This window comes from Euprymna scolopes, chromosome 19 (genome assembly GCF_053919585.1).
Source record: "Euprymna scolopes isolate OS-2025 chromosome 19, ASM5391958v1, whole genome shotgun sequence".
In the NCBI taxonomy this organism is placed as follows: Eukaryota; Metazoa; Mollusca; class Cephalopoda; order Sepiida; family Sepiolidae; genus Euprymna; species Euprymna scolopes.
Genome location: NC_136500.1, coordinates 37,136,659 through 37,158,064, shown reverse-complemented (window position 1 = coordinate 37,158,064; position 21,406 = coordinate 37,136,659). Strand labels below are relative to the sequence as shown.

The 21,406-nt window shown below is 40.2% G+C and overlaps 2 protein-coding genes across 2 annotated transcripts in view; one reads left to right on the top strand and one right to left on the bottom strand.

Moving 5' to 3' along the window:
* LOC145303534 (actin-related protein 3) overlaps window positions 1-21,406 on the top strand; it is a 403,282-nt gene that overhangs the window by 188,013 nt on the left and 193,863 nt on the right. The gene's annotated exons all lie outside the window — the stretch shown is intronic.
* Window positions 63-1,103, bottom strand: LOC145240197 (uncharacterized). The gene has a single exon (XM_080103782.1). The coding sequence runs from the start codon at window positions 1,101-1,103 to the stop codon at window positions 63-65; it is 1,041 nt and encodes a 346-aa protein (XP_079959908.1).

Here is a 21,406-nt window from a genome sequence, read left to right as displayed (position 1 = left end):
ACGACAGAAGCACATCCCGGCTCGCGAGAGATAGAACAATTTGCCGGAGTTCGGGCCATCTTCTAACACAACCCACTTAAGCAAGGCAGATCCAGCTCCGGCCACTGAGAGATCCCACCACCAAGCCAAGAAGGGCCTACGCGCCAAAAGTCTAGGCAGGAACGGAACCTCCTCAAGGATATGCCTCTCGTTATCAAATCGGCAGGGTTTGACTGAGTGTTCACGTATTTAAAGAAGGTTTGCAATCCATAGCAAGTCTCTAACTCAGTTTTCATCATTAGCACATCCCTTAATCGATTCCTGGCGAAAATGTTGTTGGAAGCCATGGTTTGGGAGAGGAGCCAAGACAGCACAACCTGAGCGTCTGTGGCCACACACAAGTTGGTTGGTATGAACCCCTCACAGTTGTCTAAAATCGAGGGGAGACACTTGAAGGCAAGAAAGACCGCCATCAGTTCCAAAACCGGCAAGGTTTTGTCCTTCATGGGTGCGACCTTGGCCTTTGCGAACAGCAAGGAGGACCTACCACCCTGTACGATGTAAACAGCCATCCCATAGGCATCCTTGGAGGCGTCGCAAAAGATGTGCATCTCCCCGGGCAGCTCCCGTACTATGGTCCTTCGGTCGAAGTGTAGGTCACCCAACCTTGAAAGTTCCCCGGCAAGTTCTCTCCAGACACTCTGGATGGCAGGAGAGGCGATATCGTCCCAGCCCATACCATCTTTCCACATAGCTCTGATAAGTATACGACTCCTGATAGTGACAGGCAAATAGAGAGACAGTGGGTCAAACACCTTAGCTGTTTCCGAAAGGATGCTCCTTTTGCTTGATGCGTTGGCATCACATTCAGTATGGGGTACGAACAATTCTTCGGTAAGCAGGGAGTAGTGATACCCGAGGACCTTCTCCCACTGCTCTCCATGGGTGCTCAACGTGCTGTCCTTCTCCATTCTGGCACGGAGGGTCTCGCAATTGGTATTGCAAGACTGAATGATGAAACCTCCCTCCTGTAAGCGTTCCCAAACAAGGGAGTACAATGAAAACAGATCATTCCGGTCAGCCACAGAAGCGACAAGATTGTCCACATAAAACTTTTCCGCCATCATCTGGCGGCAGGCATCCAGTGGGTATTTGGCCGCGTGCAACTTCAAGATACATCCCAATATAAACGGGCTGGAGGTAAAACCAAAAATAAGGGTGGTATACCGGAAACAACGCAGGAAACTTCCTTCCCTCAGAAAGAAGCAAAACCGGTTCTTGTCAGCCTCCGATTTAAGATGAATCGTCAGAAATGCACGACGGATGTCTGCTAACAGAATGTAATGGTTTGTTCTAAAGGCCAACAGCAGTTTTAAAATGTCCCCAGTGAGGTTGACACCCGAATAAGCCGCTTCGTTTAGGGACAGTCCGCCTGCAGTTGAAAACTGGTCTAATTTTAGTTGTCATCGTTGGATCCGTCTTAAAAACAGGTCTATGCGGTATCCAAATGTATTGATCAAACTCCTGAGGGGAGACAAAAATTTCCTCAATGATACCCTCTCTCTGCTGTTGCCTGAATACCTCCAAATATTCGGCATATCGTTTTTTCTTTAAGTTCGAGGCTACTCGGTCCAGGATGCGCAATGATGCTGCGTGGTTGGAGGGCACCTTTTGTAATCTATCCTGATGCCAGGGGAGCTCCACATAGTATTTACCATCGTGTAGTTCCACAGTCTCCTCAAACCGTTGTATTAATTCCTGATCATATTCAGAGAACCCCTCTTGGTCAGGTATTCCTAAGGACTCCAGGCTCACTATCTGTTCCAGTCCTCTTTGGACAGCACTGTCAGGAAAGCAATCCTCAAAGGGGTCAAAGTAGGTAGGTTGAGCCTCCAACACAAAACACAGATGGGAGGCCTCGACCTGCGGAGTATGCTCCATTATAGTATTAAAGGACAGATGAGTCGTATCACGGGAGGGTATGTTATCCGAAATGAAAGAGTCGAGATCTCCGAACGGGACTAATCCAGACGGGACCGAGAAGGCCCAACCCCCCAAACACGGAACCAGTTTAAAGGGGTCTAGGTGCTGAATCAGGTCCAGGCCAATCACGCCCTCGATAGTTATTAAATCGGTTCCCTCCTCGAACTGGCCGGCCAGTGAGCAGCCCATTTTTCTGAAGGTGCGCAACATCGATGATAAATTCCGCAACTGAATCGATAAATCGAGTGCTAGACACCAAAACCGGACGCCCCACCGTGTCTCCTGCGCCCAAGTCGGTCTCCAATACTACCTCCGTAAATTGTTGTAGACACTCCCCAAGAAAGGTAGACAGCTTAAGTTGACACTGGGCTCCAACGGACTCATCCGGACACAGATATCCCAGAATACGAGAAGACAGATATGTCCGCCCACTGCCTGTATCCAAAAGGCAATTCACAGAAACTTCACTCGCTCCGTACGAGAAGGTAACAGACAAGATGGGTGGAAGGGAGCGAGAGTAACCGGCTGAGTTAGCGCCTATAACGTCCGCCCCAAATGATGAAGTAGCAGAAGTCCATTGATTGGGTTTCCGTGTCGCACAGCGGCCTGTAACATTTGGTGGTGGCAGCGATGAACTAGAACGCCCCTTGATTTGCATCCGCTTAATAGCTTCACCAGTGAGCCCAAATAGAGCTGATAGAGGCGGTACTCTTCTATCTACGAGTGCCATCAATTCCCCCTTCAGGTCATCAGGGAACTTTCTGAAGAGTATTTTGCTCATGAGCCTAGCCCCGCTAGAAGTGTCCACCGAAAAATCGCAAGAAAAAAAGTTTCCCAATTCCTCAAGCATGGAAGCTGTGCTGGAGATAAAATCCCCCAATTCCGAGAGGAGAGCATTCCTTTTTGGTGAGAAGTTCAGGATGTCCTCAAAGATATTGTCCACGGTACTGTCGAGATCCAAATAATCACGCTTAAGAATAGATAAGGCTCGAGTATAATTCGAGTTAGTGCAGCTGAAATGTTTGACAAGCCGTAGGGCCTCGCCAGAGAGACAACATTTCAGAAAGTTGAGTCTGTCTGCATCGCTGGCCATATCAAATACACAGTTCTCAAAACGAGTAAGAAAATTCCAAAAGCTTAGGGGATCAGCTGCCACCACCTGCCCACTGAAGGTGGACCCCGTGATTTGGAGCTGAGGAGGCTTGACAACGAAGGAGGCGGTAGTCCTACCTGACGCAGAAGACGCTTCAAACAACTGGGGAACAGATCCATCACTGGGACCAGGCAGAGATGACTTGCGGAAATTGTCTAGGTCCTCCATGGCATTAAGGTATTCCACCTTCTGCTTCAACCAATCGTCCTCGCTCTCATCAGGGGCCCTTCCATCCAGGCGGTCCAACTGACCTACGCATACCTCCAACTCCTCGACATCAGCCAGAATTTGCCCCCTAAAGGTGGAGTATGCCAGAGAGCCCATGCGTCCAGAACAGGCAGATATGCGACGCAGAATCCTGTGTGACAAATTTTCCCTTTCTGATAATATCTTATCCCTAGTGGCATCCATTGGGTCAATGGGGAGGAAAGGGTTATTGGACATTCTTTGCAAGATGTTGGAAAAAGTCCAGGATCCGGTAGTTCACTGTCGTCAGGGGTTGCAAAGAATGCTCTCTGCGCCCCTAACCAATGGGGACAAGTAACAGATCAAAAGAAAAAGGAATCAAAACTCCAGCCTCGCTCGCGTAAACTTACTCAGCGAAGTGACAAGAGAAGAAATGGGAATGGTTGTAGGTTGTCTTTTATAACCAATAGGAACAAGCCTCCCACCACTCCCTTAGTCTATTTAGGCGGTGAGACAGATCTGCTCATGCTGGTTCATTCCCCCCCCCCCCCCCCGACGGACAGCGACACCCATCCGTAAGTAGCCTCCATTTTTTTTCTACACTCTCTCTCTCTTCATGATTACCTATATATGTCAAATCTCATTTTTTTTTTCCACTTACCTCAAAGTTGTAAATAAAATTGGACATAAAATCATTAATATTATGTTAAAACAAATAAAATGAACAATTTTTCTTGATTTTTCTTTTCTTCTCGGTAACATAATTATTTGAATTACAACAAAAAAAAAAACGAATTCTAAAAAATAATTGGTGGACGTTGAGAATCTGAGCCTTACCTTATAAATTCCACAATTTTCACCTTTTTGAACTTTTTTCTTAATATCGTCCAATAGAGACTTAAGTATCAGATAATTTTTAAAAAAATACTTTTTAAAATCGTTTTTTATGACTTCTCACGGCTTGTTCAGTTTTCTATTATAACGTAAATTAAACACGAACTTAAGGTCCATTTTTTTTTTTTACTCTAAAATAACCGGACGTAATTGTTAGTGAATGCTGTGTTACGTCCGGTTATTTTAGAGTAAAAAAAATAAAAAATGATTTTTAAAGTATTTTTCTTAATTATCTGATACATAAGTCTCTATTGGATGATATTGACAAGAAAAAAGTTTAAAAAAAGTGAAAATTATGGAATTTATAAGGTAATGCTTAAGGCTCAGATTCCCAACATTCGCCAAATAATTATTTTTAAAAAGCTTAAAATGATATTGAATTCAAATATTAAGCGATATGAAGTTTAAACCGATTTTTTATATAACAGGTTTCCAATATTAAAAAATATATTCACTCTTGAGATAATAAAAATTGCGAAAGAAAAATTGACAAAAAAAAAAAAAAAAAAATCGTTTAGATTTGATTATTTAAAACTAGCGGGGGTACCCGTCGTTGCCCGAGTGTTTGTTTCCGGGACGGGGGAGGGGGAGTTTTAAAAAATGTTATGGTAGGTAAGTAGGAAGGATCAAACCCGGAGTCATGAGTAAAAGTAGGAAAATAAAGTGTGAAAAAAAAACAAAAACATCTGCAACGTTAACAGTTCGGCCACCAAGAAAAGTCCATTCCAGTTGTTTAGGGAAAAAAAAAACAAAAAAAAACGACTACGGTAGGTCGGCGCGAACGTGAAAATATGATGTGAATTGTCCAGCACGCTAACCACTACGCCACAGAGCACTGCAGCTTAGTTTAGTGATTTTAAATAACTTCACATGAAAGAACTACGAAGCCAAACCGGTGTTCTCTTCTCAACTGTTCCTTGTGAACGATCCCCAAACGGTGTTAAGTGGTGGCAGGGGGAGGAGGAATTTATTAGAGAGAAAATATTTTACCACTTCCATTGATCTTAACCGATTTTGGCCGTGACTTCTCAGGAGAAAAAGTATAGAAATCTAAGATTATCGAGGAATTTGAGAAATAATAAGCCTATAACATACCTCAGATATTGTTCTGCCGTTTGTGCATATTATATTTGCATGAAATATCTTGATTTTTAATCCTATTAATGTCAAAATCAGACGGGAAAAAATGAGTTCATTTTATTTATATAGAGAAGAGAAGATGATAGAGGTTGAAATCAAAATTTGAGCTTTTTATTTCAAAAATATACGGAAGCCTGTAAGGACAAGCATTTGTAGATACATGTATCAACAGAACAGGTTAAATTAATTTTATCGTCTATCTAGTTCGTTATTAAAAATCTATTTGCTTTACAAAAGGTAAGTCTTATGTTATTTTTTATACATTTTAATTTATATTCTATTTATTCAGAAATTTCTGATAAATTTATCGTTTAATGTATAAATTTTGAATTCTTTGCAAGCTTTTTTCTGATCTTCAAATCATTAACACGAACTAGTTGTTTTTCGTAATCTATGAGAAATTACTTTTTTGTGAACTTATGCACTTATTTTACCGTGCTAAAATAATAACGTTACTATTTAGAAAGCAATTCCTAACATGGGTACTTTCACCTAACAATATGATTAACATATCGTGTAACTTGAATGTAACTTGAAGATACGGTAATATAAGGACATACTAACATTTTTTTTATATACGATTTGATTGATGTAAAATGAAAATACTACTCCTCAAGTAACGTTACTTGCAAATAAATTTTATAGTGCTAATGCTCTTCCATAGAAATTACAATAAACACACGAACTGATGACGTGTTTTTTGGTTTAGAATGATGACGTAGTGCACAACAGTTTGGAGGTACCTATATTTAATATACAAATGTTTATAATATTAATCATTAAACTGTGTAAATCTTAAAACCTAACAAAATTATAACAAAGATTAATTATTAATTGCAGTTTGAAGAAGATAAACAAAGGTTTTAAAAAATCATTAAGTCGTTTCTGCTTTTCCATAGTTCGTATAATTAACAAAAATCTGACGTTACAGAAACATGCGGTCCATTTTTCACAATCGTTTGGCAGACCCTACTGAAAAGGAATATCGCAGGGAAAATTAGCGCAGACAAATAGTTTTTGAAATATAAATACCTGTATTTTGAAATGTAAATCACTGACGGCCATGTTTGAACAGGTGGCGTATAAAAGCGGCAAACTGTCTTTTTTCAGTGCAATTCCGAAAGCCGTTCTTAAATTGGAATTAGCTAGAAATGACGTTGAATAAATGTCTGCATTTTGTGGAATTAACATCACAGTTCGTCTGCGCATCCTCACTAAACCATTTTCTTAAAACAACAAAGATGGCGGCTAATTCAAACCACTAGAAATTACATTGCATAAAACAGGTATTTATATTTCGAAAACTATTTGTCTATGCTAATTTTCCCTGCGATATTCGTTTTCAGTATATCTTAAAAACTTTGTGTCGTTATTTCTTTAGAAAATGTTGAGACATCTTCAGTTGGCGAATTCTAATGGGAAGCATTGGCACAAGAGGGAGCGGGTGACCTTAGCAAGGAAAAAAGGAAGTGATTTCACCTAACAATGGCAACCGACGGAGAAGAGAAAATAAGAAATACCGTATCCTTATTTTTGCAACAGATTGCTGATGTTGCGACCTCGTATAAAAAAAAAAAAAAAAACTGTACCAAGGTCCGGTAGTTTCAGGAAATAATAATAGTAGATCCGAAAGGATCTTGATAGGGAAATACAAAAAATAATGCTTCAGCTGTCAAAGGGAAAAAGGAAGAAAAAACGGCAAAAAAAACGTGTGCACCGAGCCCCTTTTATGGCAGATGAGCGCCATGTGACACTGATTACAAATAAAAATAATCCTTAGCAAGGCACTCGCTTCTTAGTCCCAAGCATCTCCGTCAGAAGCTGCAGGAAGGTGAGTACCGTAACTTTTTCTGACACTTTCCCATCTCAAAAAAAAATAAATAAATAATAATAATAAAATAAAGAATAAAAAATATTATTAAGCATCGTAATCAGGCTTGAGAGGATTGACTCATTAGTCGTCTCGCTGGTTCAGGCAATCCTGAAAATACTAACCTTCCTCGATTGGTGGAGGTTGACATATACCCATGCAATAAAAATGATACCAATTATCGCACTGATCACAACAGACCATGGCACTATCATCATTTGGTTTGTCGCAGCCAGGACAGATCCAAATGTGACAACTATCTTCTGCTGGAAGATCATCAGGATGAAAGGACGGATGGCCATCAGAATCGACAGAGTCATTTTGATTTTGTAGTAGCGAACCAGGACCCTCAACAGGATTCTCAATCAACAATTCCAAGGGATGGAGGTGTTTTAGAGAATGGACCTGCAAGGATCCATCTCCTCGCTTGATTTGAGCAGATCTAACCAATCCATCTCCTGGGTAAAATGTGTGCTTTATCCATGGCCCAAAATGGTCTAGTTTTATTGGGTATCTTAACTATTACAATCTCTTCAATCTTGACTCCAGATGCAGTTCCCTTTGGTTGCTTTTGGCCATGTTCCTTTAGGCTCAATAGTCTTCGTACCAGATTTTTTTTTTTTTTTTTTTACACGGTGGTCACCACTTATCAAAGCCCGGAAGCCACTCAAGGATAAGGGTTATTGCAAGTACAGTACATTAGTGTAGAGATTTGATGAAGTGTTTACTTAAGGGGACGGTTCATTAGGAATTTGTTATGGTTGGACTTGAAGACATCCAGGTTGTAGTCAGGTGGGAAGCAGGCAGACGGAACAGTTCCACAGGCGTGCAGTTCTAAGAAAGAAGCTTTGTTCATGGAATCTACGTTTTGATTTAGGCACAGATAAAGAGTGGGGAAAATTTTTCACAGTGGATTCAGCTAGATGGGTGTTTTTCGTGAAAGATTGGCGAGGGGGGGGCCAAAGATTGGAGTTCAGACGAGTACCTTCCATAGAAATAACGATAAAACAAGGATAGGCTCGCAACGTCTCTTCTGTGGGAGAGAGGTTGCAGGGTAGAGAAAAGGGCATCCCCCACTAAGCCACAAAGTCTATTTTGTACTCTGTCAAGGCAGGATAGGCTGTTTTTAGCAGCTCCTGCCCAGATATGGCAGCAGTATTCCATCCTTGGACGTACTTGGCTTTATATAGATAGAGAATTGCATCAGTAGTGAGATATGTTCTGGATCCCACCATCTTTCCAGCGACCTTGGCAACAGACTTGATGTACGTGTTCCATTTCAGATCAGGAGTAAAAGACAAACCCAGAAGCTTGTCAAAACATGGGGCTTCTCCTAGGCGAGAACCATCCATTTCAATTGATGCCAGATGGGGATCAGAGCGTTGATGATGTAAAGATAGGAGTTTGGTTTGAGATGCATTAAAAGTAACCAGCCACGTCTTCCCCCACTGAACCACGCGCTCGAGATCAGAGAGAACTTTGTCATTTACAGCCTTTGATGTGTTGCCATAGATTGTCGTGTCATCAGCATAGATGTCAACGAATGATTCAAGTATGTATTTAGAGAGATCATTGTCTGTACTGAGAGGGAGATGACTTATCACCTGAATTCTTAAATATAGGGCATACTGATGAGGTTTTCCAGGGAGTCGGAAAGCACTTTTCCTTCAGGCAACGCTTAAACAGTTTCGTAAGTATGGGAGCAAGTTCTGGTTGAAGCTTTTTTAACACTATAGTTGGGATGCCATCAGGGCCAGTTACTTTGCTGGAATAAAGGTTCTTGATTAGCTTGGCGACTTCATGCACAGATATTTGTATGTTATCTAGCGTGTTCTGTGTTATAGGAGGAAATATAAGGAGTTGATGGCCTTCGTCGCATAGGGTAGAATTAGCTGCAAAATTCTTTGCAAATAGTTTGGCCTTGTCTGATGCTGACGAGATGACCTCTGGTCCATTGATAATGGTTGGGATTGAACGCACACTTCTGTTCAGGATCCTATTTGTTATTTGCCAAAACTGGTGGGAACCAAGCCGCTGATCAGCTACTTTGGATTTAAGACTGAGCATATAGCTCTCTTGCATTTTTTATTACTCTTTTACAATGGTTGCTGGCGTTCCTGAAAACAGCTTTAGTCTCAGTACATCTATTACGTTGGTAGTTATGGAAAAAGTGATTTCTGTGCGCGATGGCAGCAGCACATTCAGGGGAGAACCATGGCTGGCTATTAGGTTTTTATTGGAATTTTTTAGATGGTATGAATCGGTCTATGTCTACAATTAACCATTCGGTCAGATCTGATACTATAGAGGACACATCCTTTTTAAACATGAAATGCAGAGATAAATCAGATATGAATGTACGGAAGCTATCCCAGTCAGCCATAGAGTATCGGTATACAGTACGGTGGAGGGGTACGTCTAGGGACTTATTACATTTGATTTTTATCTTAACTGATACGACGGAGTGGTCGGAGGATTCTAGAGGAGAATGAACGGAACATGAACATAGCTCGGGAAGTTGAGAGAAAAAGGTCTAGGAGGCTTGCATATTGACTAGTAGTATCGGGCACACGGGTGGGTTCGTGAACAATCTGAGTGAGGTCATAAGCAATGGCAAAATCATGACAAAACCTCCCCTCATCGTCTGTCTTATTTGAATGGGTCAGCCATTCCCTGTTATGGACGTTGAAGTCACCACAGATGTGAATGTTAGCCGAGGTATGTGCAGACAGGATGTGGTCTATTTTCTCAGATATACTCTTAAAGATAGTAACTCCGCTGTTATAATATAATGCAGTGGTGTAAGCAAGTGCAACCCGGAAGCACATATAGGGTAAATTAGGATCTTCTGTAGAGATATCCTTGCCACACGGGAAGCCATCTTTCATGTAGGCAAATATTCCATGCCTATGGCGATCTTGGGGGTCAGATTTAGATGTTAAGTTAGAGTATCCGTTAATTATGGACTCATGTAGGGAAGTGGTCGGCCCTATTCCAGTTTCGCTTAGAAAGAATATGTCCGGTTTCGTCTCCTGTAATTGGGTTTCAACCTCTACAAGGTTGGAATGTATGTTGATATATATTCAATTGCTATAGGGTTATCTGCCCCTTTCCAAAACCCTTTTACTGTGGGGATTCTCTCCCCTTTTATTGTAACTCTTCGGTTCTCCATGTTGTAAATAAAATACACACACATTGTGTGCGTCTTAGTATTTCGTCAAACAAAATGTGTTCATAGTAATTTTTAAAACCTTTCTGGATGTCGCAGGCTCCGGTGATGAGGTATGTGTCCCCACATTTTTATTAAATGACTTCCACTCATTTTCAACATTGGTTATGGACCCAGTCTACGTGATAACGTCTTGAAAATAATAGTGAAGCAAACACGTGTGGTAATTTTTCGGCATCTTGGATTTTTTTTTGTCGTCGAAGTTTTGTATTGTTTTTTTCTTTTAAGTTAAATAACAATGGAAACAAAACTAAGCAACTTGGTTCCACTAAATGGTTCAAACTATAATACCTGGAAGGTCCAATGCAAAATGGCATTAATTAAGGATGGACTATGGAATATAGTTAATGAAACAGAAATTGTTCCGGACAAACGAAATGAGCCAGCATCCCACGTGAAATATTTATCGAGAAGAGACTGGGCTTTAGCGACTATTGTGCTCTCAGTAGAAACCTCACTACTGTATTTAATTGGAGACCCTGACGACCCTGCAGTTGTGTGGAAGAAATTGGCAGACCAATTTCAAAAGAAAACATGGGCAAATAAACTAGCGCTGAGAAAAAAATTATACTCCCTTAGATTAAAAGACGGCGACTCTGTCCATGAACACATAAAGACTATGATGGAATTATTTGACGAATTGGCTGTCATTGGCGATTCCATTGACGAGGAGGATAGAGTTGTTCACCTGGCTACTCTCCCTGCGTCTTAGTATTTCGTCAAACAAAATGTGTTCATAGTAATTTTTAAAACCTTTCTGGATGTCGCAGGCTCCGGTGATGAGGTATGTGTCCCCACATTTTTATTAAATGACTTCCACTCATTTTCAACATGTTATTCCTTACAAGAATTGAGGTGCCTCCATTAGCACGAAGGCCTGTGTTATGGAAATGATTGTATTGTTCATAGTTTGGTGTTTTGAAATGGTTATTCTTTTGTTGGAAGATTTCTTGTAATCAAACAATGGCTGGGTTGAAGAGTGAGATAAGTATAAGAAGTTAATTATAGTTAGATCTTATTCCACGACAATTCCATTGGATAATTTGTTGTTTTATTTCTATCCATGAGGTTGTTTAGTTTTCCTCTATTTCCATCTCTTTAGAAGTTGAGGGTTTATCTTTTGTTGGAATTTGTTTCTTTGGTGAAGTGTTTTGCTTGGTTTTTTCTTCTTTTTTTTTTTTGTTTGGATCTGGACGTCAATCTGGATCTTGCTTGAGATGTTGCGTTTTGGCTTCTTGTTCATTTTTTCACTCTTGATTACTTGTGTTTGGTTTCTTTTTTTTATCTAGGGTGTTTTCGGTTTCCATTTTTTCTAGAATTTGAAATCTATTTTGAGTGTCTATTGTTTGGTTTTCTTCTTTTCTGGAACATTCTTTATTTGCTGTTTTATCATTGCTTATGTTTTTATTAATTTCTGGTGGTTGTTTTGTTTTCTGTGATGTTTTTAATGGTTCTGTTATGGGTGGAATATTATTTTCTTTGTTTGGATTTGTTATTTCTATTTTGTTTCCCAGATTTGAGTATTTTTCTTTTAGGCTATTTTGAAATTCTGGCCATTCTTTATCAGTTCCCTATATTGATCATGTATTTCATTATGTTAGTATGGTTTAGTTGTCTTTTTTGTTGGTATGGTTTAGTTGTCTTTTTTGTTGTCTCAGCATATGTGTTGTCTTTCATATACGTCTCAACTATTTTTCTGGCTTCTGGAAAGGTTGTGTTTTTTTTTATACTTAACTTCTATAATTTCTTTTTCTTTTTTATATGTTTTGCATATTTTAGAGAAGACCGGGTGATCTTCTTTGCAGTTTGCACATTTCACCTCATTTATGCATTTTTCTTCGGTGTGGTCAGGCTCTTTGTTGCCGCATTTTCCACATATTTTTATTCCTTTACAGGCTTCTCTATGATGTCCATATTTTTGGCAATGGAAACATCTTAATGGAGCTGGGATATATTAGTCTACTTTACATTTAAGTAGCCAATTCTTATTTCCTTTGGTATTGTTTATTTGTTAAACGTTAATATATATGTGTTGGTTGTTATTTTATTGTTTCTTTTTATGTTTATGTGGATGTGGTTGATTACTCCTTGTTTTTCTAATTCGGTTTTTATTTCTTCTTCAGTTGCTAGCGATAGTTCATAACTTCGAATTACTCCTTTCAAAGTGTTCAGTGTTTTATGGGGAAAGACTTTGAACTTGTACTCATGGAAGTTCTTCATTTTGAGTAGAGATTGAGCATCTCTAAGATTGGTAATCTCAACTAGTAGATTTCCGTCTTTTGTTTTTTTGATCATTTTTGGTTTACTTTTTGTGGATAATATCTTTTCTATTAGGAAAGGTGATAAACTTCCAATTTTTTTATTTTCGATTAATTCAATGACCAAGAATAATAGGAAGTTTCCTTCGTCTATAGTTGGAGCGGTTTTTCTAGTTTTGAATTTTTGTTCTTCATATGAGCTTGAGAGGTCAGTCGGACGAATGGTTTCTTTTAAAGGTTTTGAGAGGGATGCTTTTGTTTTTATCAGCCATGGATTTTGGGATTTATTTTTCATCAACCACTTTCCCTACCCAATTGTTTGATATAAGGAAAATATTTCCACATTGATCAAATCTGATTGCTTTCGGACATTTCCGCCAATAGACAGAAAATAGTTATTTAGCTTTTCGGCCCCGGCCTTGGCATTATCTACTGCCAAGGCCTCATTTGGGGTCCGAAAGCGCTTAGGCACCAAGGCCAGTAAGGGGGATTGGGGAAAAAACGGGGTCTTTGCTGAACTAAGCTAGACTTGTAAAAACAAGCACTTTATTAGGTATAACTATTCTAGAATCGCTATCATACTATAGCAACCGCCTACATTCTTACCAGGACCTACTTAAAACATCAACTCCCCAGCTTACGGGATGGCGGGCGACATTCATTCTAAAAGAAAAAAGAATTCAAATATTTACAATGAACAAAAAGCATAATAATATTTACAAAACAAGATAAAATATTTACAGTTTCACTAAACAAAATTAGATATGTACAAAACAAAGAGTTTTTTTTATATATATGTATATATATATATATATATATATATATATGGAGGTGAGATGAAGGAGAGGGGGGCAAGCTAGAAAACACTCAAAAAAGAAAGAAAAATAAAACAACTAAACAAAATGCCTATGGGAGCGGGTTAGTAAGGGGTCCTTCCCTACCTACTCACTAATCGTTAAATGGAGCGCCCACTGTCTTCCAGTCCCCCCCCCCCAAAGGAAGGGGTGAAAGCAAGCAGGTTATTCGCTAATGGGGTATTGGGCACCTAGGGGACAGCACTTCCGCGAAAATAACATAGGGTTGGGTCGTCAGGGATAGACGGTGTCTTCCAAGATATAGTACGTAAAGGGCAAAGTAGACCGGGGACAAAACAAACAGGTGGGCTGGGCATCTTTCGAAGCTCTCCTAGTGTCGGTGAAAAAATAAAGTAAGGAACAGGATCGACACACATACTTATCCTAGACTAGGCCCTAATAAAGTATCCATTTTCCACTCCAGGTGGTTACTATTGCCTAACTACGCTCTACCCGAGAAGACTGTGTCTTGTCAAAAAAGGCTATGTTCCGAAAAAAGAAACTCCAGCACCATCTGACCAATAACCACTAGGGCGGGAGCACGAGCTCAAATTTAGCGCCTCGTCGGATGCACAAGCTAGTGTTGTGCACCTATCTTCTATCAAAGTCTATGCGGTGCAATCTTTCCCAATCACATCTGATTTTCATTTTAAGTTGATGCTTAAAATAAACAACCAGATCTTGATCCGAAACAGATTGCCGCTCATAGACAATGTTCAGAAGCGAAACCCACACCACTAACCTAGCTACAGCTAGGATCACTAGAAACACCAACTGTTTCTCCCTAGTAAACGGCGTGTCCACAGTGTCGACGACATATGCTCAATCTGTGTAATAAATTGCGAACAGACGGGCTTACCTGACAAACGCTCGAGGTGTGCACTCTGCAAAGCGGGCACGTCCAAAGAAAAATGGCAAGATGGCGGCGGCCGGTTAATATTGCCAAGTAATCACGCAAAATCTCGTGTTCTCTCGCACACACGAGAGTTCAGCTTAGCATAAAAACGGGTCACTGTGAGCAAGAAGGGAGAAGGAAAAACGTAGTCAAGACAAAGACGACGCTTCTGACGACTGAGAAGAAAAAAGAAGAAAAAGGGCAAGAAGTAGGAGAGGAAGAAGAGAACGATACATGAGAAGACGAGGTGTGTGCGGTTTTGAGTAAATCGAAACAGACAGAAAAAAAAACTCTGATTACAAGCTATTCCGGCTTTGGTATGGAGAAATTTGACATCAGATTAATTCCGGAATTCGATGGCTCCCCCACTGGTTCCTCGGTGGTCGAATGGCTGGAAAAGGCTGAGCACGTTTGCCGGTTGTGCAAGATTAAAGACCCAGCTATGGTTATCCCATTGAGACTCACTAAAGGGGCTTATGCCGTGTACCAGCAGCTAGGGGAGGATCCGACCATGGAGCAGATTACACAAGCGCTATACGGGGCATTTGGTACAAACCTTTTGTCGCCTGGAGGCAGTTTTCCGAACGCCGAATTGGGCCGGGGGAGACAGTGGATGTCTACATGGCCGACTTGAAAAAGCTTGCCACTCCCTTCGGTGGTGCAAGTGATCGCATATTGGCATGCGCCTTTTTGTCGGGACTTCCGGATGAGGCAAGTCGACTGCTGCGAGCATCGTCAAGACTCACTGAGATTGGATTGGAGGAGTTATTGGCGAGAGCACGAAATATCTTGAAAGACGATCGAGAACTAGTCTCCGCAGCTGTTGACACTCTAGACTCGCCAACGAAGGGTCTACGATGCTATACCTGTGGTGGCCCCAACCACTTTTCCAGAGACTGCAAAAGCGGTACAAGGCGCACCCCTAATTATAGAGCACGACAAGTAATACGGTGTCACCAATGCAATAAGCCAGGCCACGTAGCGCGGAATTGTCCGGGCAAGGGGAGGACGCCGCAGCGCTAGCACCCTCCCCAACACGGCATTGAACAAAGCGCTGCCTGCAGTAACAGTTGAAGTTGATGGATGTGAACGTTCAGCGCTGGTTGACACCGGCTGTACCCAAACCCTTCTTTGAAAGGAATATTGCGCCACATGGAAGAAACGAAGGATCCCTGTACTTACTGTCGGCCAAGGCTCATTGGTGTGTTGTGGGGTCAGCGTTGTTCATATCAGCATTGGCAATGGCTCTCCGGTTGCTGTGACGGTGTTAGTGGTCGATGGGGAGCTGCTCGGATATGACCTTCTCCTTGGAATGGACACTATCACACAGCTAGGCGGAATTACTGTGAACGGCGCCGGTGATGTGAGCTTCTCTCGACCAAACAAACAAATGTGTGCAGCAATCACTCTCGATGAGCCCGACTTCCATGCAGAATACGATAAGGGCACAAACACTTGGACAGCGTCCTGGAAATGGGCAGGCGACCAGCCACCAGTGTCATTGCGGAATCGACTTACAGAGTATCCCCCTCCTGCGTGGCTTAGGGGGCAGTACGAGGCAGAACTTCAAGTGTGGCTGGATAATGGCTGGTTAGTTCCATACCCAGAGGATGAGCTCGGGCCCCCGCGGGGGCTAATTCCCCTGATGGCTGTCAGACAAGAGAACAAGCAGAAAGTTCGACCTGTTCTTGATTACCGGGAACTTAATGAATACGTTGACCCACACACTGCGGGGGCTGATGTCTGTGTTCTCATAAACTACGGGAGTGGCGGCAGCAGGGTGCGGAAGCAGCCATACTGGACTTGCGAAGAGCGTACTTGCAAATACGTGTTGAGAAATCGCTGTGGCCGTTCCAGACGGTGGTGATCAAAGGAACTCGCTATTGCTTGACCAGGCTAGGATTCGGCCTGAATGTAGCCCCTAACATCATGACAGCAATCATGCAGGCGATCCGGCGTCAAGATGAAGCGGTGCAACATGCGACATCGTCGTATATAGACAACATTTTTGTCAATGAGAGCCTCCTGTCTGCCCAGGCGGTCAAAGAACACTTCGAGCACTTCGGATTGTCGTGCAAGGAGCCGGAGCGGCTACAGGACGGGGCGAAAGTGCTCGGACTGCAGGTGAGCGGAAGTGCAGATGGCCTTCAATGGGGAAGGAGTGGTGAAATCCCGGAAATCCCATCTACCATCACACGTCGGAGCACGTTTTCCATTTGCGGAAAATTGGTGGGTCACTTCCCTGTGTGTGGGTGGCTCCGAGTGGCTGTAGCGGCCATAAAGCGACGGGCAACTTCTATGTCAACTGGATGGGACGATGAGGTGCATGATCCTGCCCTGCGAAGCATGCTGGTGGAAGTTGTGGCCAGAGTGACCAATGATGACCCTGTACGGGGGAGCTGGTGCGTCGATGGGAGTGAATTTACAGTTTGGGTAGACGCCAGCTCACTTGCCCTTGGCGTTGCTCTGGCGGTCGACGGAATGATAATAGAAGATGCCTGCTGGCTTCGGCCGGAGAATGACGCCAAGCATATAAACCTAGCTGAACTCGATGCTACACTGAAAGGAGTCAATCTAGCGCTTCAGTGGCAGGCTAGAATCCTTCACATCATCACGGATTCCACGTGTGTGCATCGGTGGATGACCAATGCCTTGAACGGAAAAGCACGTCTGACAACGAAGGCGTCGGCCGAAATGTTGATCCGGAGGCGGCTTGCTACCCTAACTGAAACCACTAAGGAATACGACTTGGTCATAGATGTGACACTGGTGCAGTCCTGTTTGAATCAGGCGGATCGTCTGACCAGAGTGCCACGCCGTTGGCTAGACCTGCCAAAAGAAGTGAACGAGTCAGCACCTGTAAATTGCGCTGCAGTGGGACATAGACTCAGCCCGGAGCATATTAATCTTTAACTGTTTTAACTCTTTAACTGTTTAGCATGAAATTTAAAGCAAATATTCTTTATATTTCCAGGCATATTGTAACCGATAATTTTCTCCATTTAAATAGACCATTTCGCAGTTTACAAAACCCATCTCACTTAAATAAGTCAATGCTATAGTAAAGATAAACTCGGTTAAAAAATAAAAAAAAGAAGAAAAAAAAAAAAAAAAAGAAATTATGCGTATTTATTTAGAGGATATGAAAACTTTATTTCAAAATCATTTCCACCGTGTAAGAAATCCAGACTTATTGCATGTCCAATTATTGCATATATTTAAAAAAAAACGTATATAAATAATTAGATTTATTGAGTTAAACCTGAAACTCTACCATTCGTTAATTTATTGATGGTTTTCCTTCACGGCGGTTTAACTTATTTCAACAAATCCTTACGGTGAATATGATTTAAATTCTTTTCGAAAGCTGTAATAACTGCACATTTCCTTTTCAGTTTTTCCGCTTTTCACCTTGTACGTTATATATGCTATTATTTTACGTTATATATGCTATTATTTTATGTTATATATGCTATTATTTTATTTCCATCATATTTGTTTGGAACGTGTATTTCAATTGTTAACATTAATATCTCTGAAAACGATACACAAGCGAGGAAGCATCGTCGCGCCGCCAATTGGAAAACTTTTCACCAAGTGACCCCCCTCCCCCTAAAGTAGCCTACCCAGTTCTCTACTGAATTAGATAGCATCTTGGTACCACAAATGCCATTTGACCTTTCGGGGCCAAGAGAAACGACCATCCTGGTCTTTAGTATCGAGTGTCCAAGAAAAGAAAACCAAAGATAAGTAAAATCTTTAACTGTTTAGCATGAAATTTAAAGCAAATATTCTTTACATTTCCAGGCATATTGTAACCGATAATTTTCTCCATTTAAATAGACCATTTCGCAGTTTACAAAACCCATCTCACTTAAATAAGTCAATGCTATAGTAAAGATAAACTCGGTTAAAAAAAAAAAAAAAGAAGAAAAAAAAAAAAAAAAAGAAATTATGCGTATTTATTTAGAGGATATGAAAACTTTATTTCAAAATCATTTCCACCTTGTAAGAAATCCAGACTTATTGCATGTCCAATTATTGCATATATTTAAAAAAAAAACGTATATAAATAATTAGATTTATTGAGTTAAACCTGAAACTCTACCATTCATTAATTTATTGATGGTTTTCCTTCACGGCGGTTTAACTTATTTCAACAAATCCTTACGGTGAATATGATTTAAATTCTTTTCGAAAGCTGTAATAACTGCATATTTCCTTTTCAGTTTTTCCGCTTTTCACCTTGTACGTTATATATGCTATTATTTTACGTTATATATACTATTATTTTATGTTATATATGCTATTATTTTATTTCCATCATATTTGTTTGAACGCGTATTTCAATTGTTAACATTAATATCTCTGAAAACGATACACAAGCGAGGAAGCATCGTCGCGCCGCCAATTGGAAAACTTTTCACCAAGTGACCCCCCTCCCCCTAAAGTAGCCTACCCAGTCCTCTACTGAATTAGATAGCATCTTGGTACCACAAATGCCATTTGACCTTTCGGGGCCAAGAGAAACGACCACCCTGGTCTTTAGTCTCGAGTGTCCAAGAAAAGAAAACCAAAGATAAGTAAAATCTTTAACTGTTTAGCATGAAATTTAAAGCAAATATTCTTTACATTTCCAGGCATATTGTAACCGATAATTTTCTCCATTTAAATAGACCATTTCGCAGTTTACAAAACCCATCTCACTTAAATAAGTCAATGCTATAGTAAAGATAAACTCGGTTAAAAAAAAAAAAAAGAAAAAAAAAAAAGAAATTATGCGTATTTATTTAGAGGATATGAAAACTTTATTTAAGTACGTTACTTAATATAAATCAGCCATCGCAAGGCGATTTTTTTTTTTTTTTTTTTTTTTTATGTTAATTTTCTCAATTAAAATAACGCTAATAAGATATCAGTGACCCTCCCCCCCTTACTTGTACACTGCCATTTCGTTTCCGGACACCTTTGCTCTTGATCCATCATTTCATCAAAATACGAAAAATTAGATAAGCTGTTTTAAATTTCCTCTCTTGACAAAATTGCCAATCAAAATGCAGACGGGGTTTCCTTTACAATAGAGGATAGAACTGAAGCAGTATACTTATATGTACAATACGTGCGTACTAACTAAACCACCTTTGTTAACTATATATAATCGCCTGTACTGAATCCTCATCAGCTCACAACCTCATGTATCCTCAGACTCTTAATGTATCAGACCTTATATCACCAAGACATCCTTCTGAATAGATACAAGAATTCTTCTGAGCAGCATAACATCTAGTGATCATATATCTGATCCTCATGAAATTGCTTATATCACTCTGAATATTACCTTAAATTTCCTTTCTTTCCCTAAGCTAAGTAGAACACCTCATAATACTCTATTCAACTACTTTTAAAATTAGATACACCCAGTTGCAATATTAGAAGTGCTTCATCCCTGACCTAGACTACGGACTTGTACAACAAACCATGAAACTATTGCACCTAAAATTCCTCTCAAAACTGAAAAATACTGCTGGTTGTATACTAAGTACCCCCTATAGATACTTTACCTCCAAGATGACTGCATCGTCTGTTTTGCATGACAAACCTTTTTATTTTTTACTTAAATTCTCTTTCTCCTGATCACTAACAAATCAAACTGCTCTATTTCTCAAGTTTCCACTAAACCTAATCCATTTCACGTAACTTAGAGAGGTCCTTACTCTCCGCCCTTGACCCTAACAGACTTGAAAATCGATACCCATTAACAACCAAAATTTCCTAGGTATTCCCCTGATTAAAACTCCTAACCCATAACCAAGCTTCTAAGTAAATACTTACTAGCCATAGTCCTATACATTGACTTAAAGTAATCTATAATGAACAGCAACCATTAATATCTCTTTATTAAGAGATAGTATTGCAATAATCATTACACAAACTAAACCGGTACTCATTGAAATAAAAACTTCCGGATATTAAGAGAAAGGCGAAGTCATTCTCCTTCGTTGTAGTCTAAAGGCAACTTACTCAAATTGTCCAAAATTCCATGCATTCGTATACATTACTACTTATCCATCCATCTATATTTAACTATATTTACAACATATGCAATAACCTATATCTATCAGGTATAACTGTGCTCCATATCAAATGTTCTCTTGTATCTATACTGAGCATATCTTATCTTTCAGTCTTACTAAATATTCGGTTTGGGCACCAAATCAGAATTTCTAATAATAAGTAAATCATACCCTAACACTTTATCCTTATCCTAAACCTACTAAACCATATCTAATCATCCATTCCTAAACTTACAAAACTATATCTAACCATACATTAACTCGTCTCTCCCAAATCCAATACTGTAGCAAATTTAGCTGCTTTCACAGCACGAATTTTTACCTATACCCTCTCCCAGTAACAATGGAAATGGAAGCATAGTAATGCTTTTTTTAACCAGGTTACCTACTAAAACCAGCCCATATATCTATTTACCAAATTACACATGACTCAAAACTTACTGTTTTTACCCGTACTATATTTGCACTCGCATCTCATGCCCTGCTATCATCTAAAATATAGCTTGGGCACAACTCGTAGTTCAATTCTTAACACCTACTCACACTCTAATATTATACTAGACCCAAGCTCACATGAATAAAAAATAAATAAATAAATAAATAAAAATAAAAGGAAAAAATAAAATATATATATATACAAAAGAGAAAGCCTCAAACCACATTATCTCCTCCTAACAAGCCTCCTTACAATCATAGTTGCTTACACTGCATGAGCTCTACTCAACCTCTTTATCCAGTAACAATGAAATAACAATGTCCCTAATCCACTTTGAGGAGTGTAACTATTTTAGCAGATATAACCTCTACAAACTAACCCAATAACATTAACTAACCACGCGGGGTCGCAGAAATACCTGGATTAGAACCCAGGCGCGGAGCAAACCCTCTCAG

Bases quoted from the DNA above. Each gene is read 5' to 3' on its own strand.
- LOC145240197 (XM_080103782.1), bottom strand. From the start codon at position 1,103: ATGGCGGAAAAGTTTTATGTGGACAATCTTGTCGCTTCTGTGGCTGAC.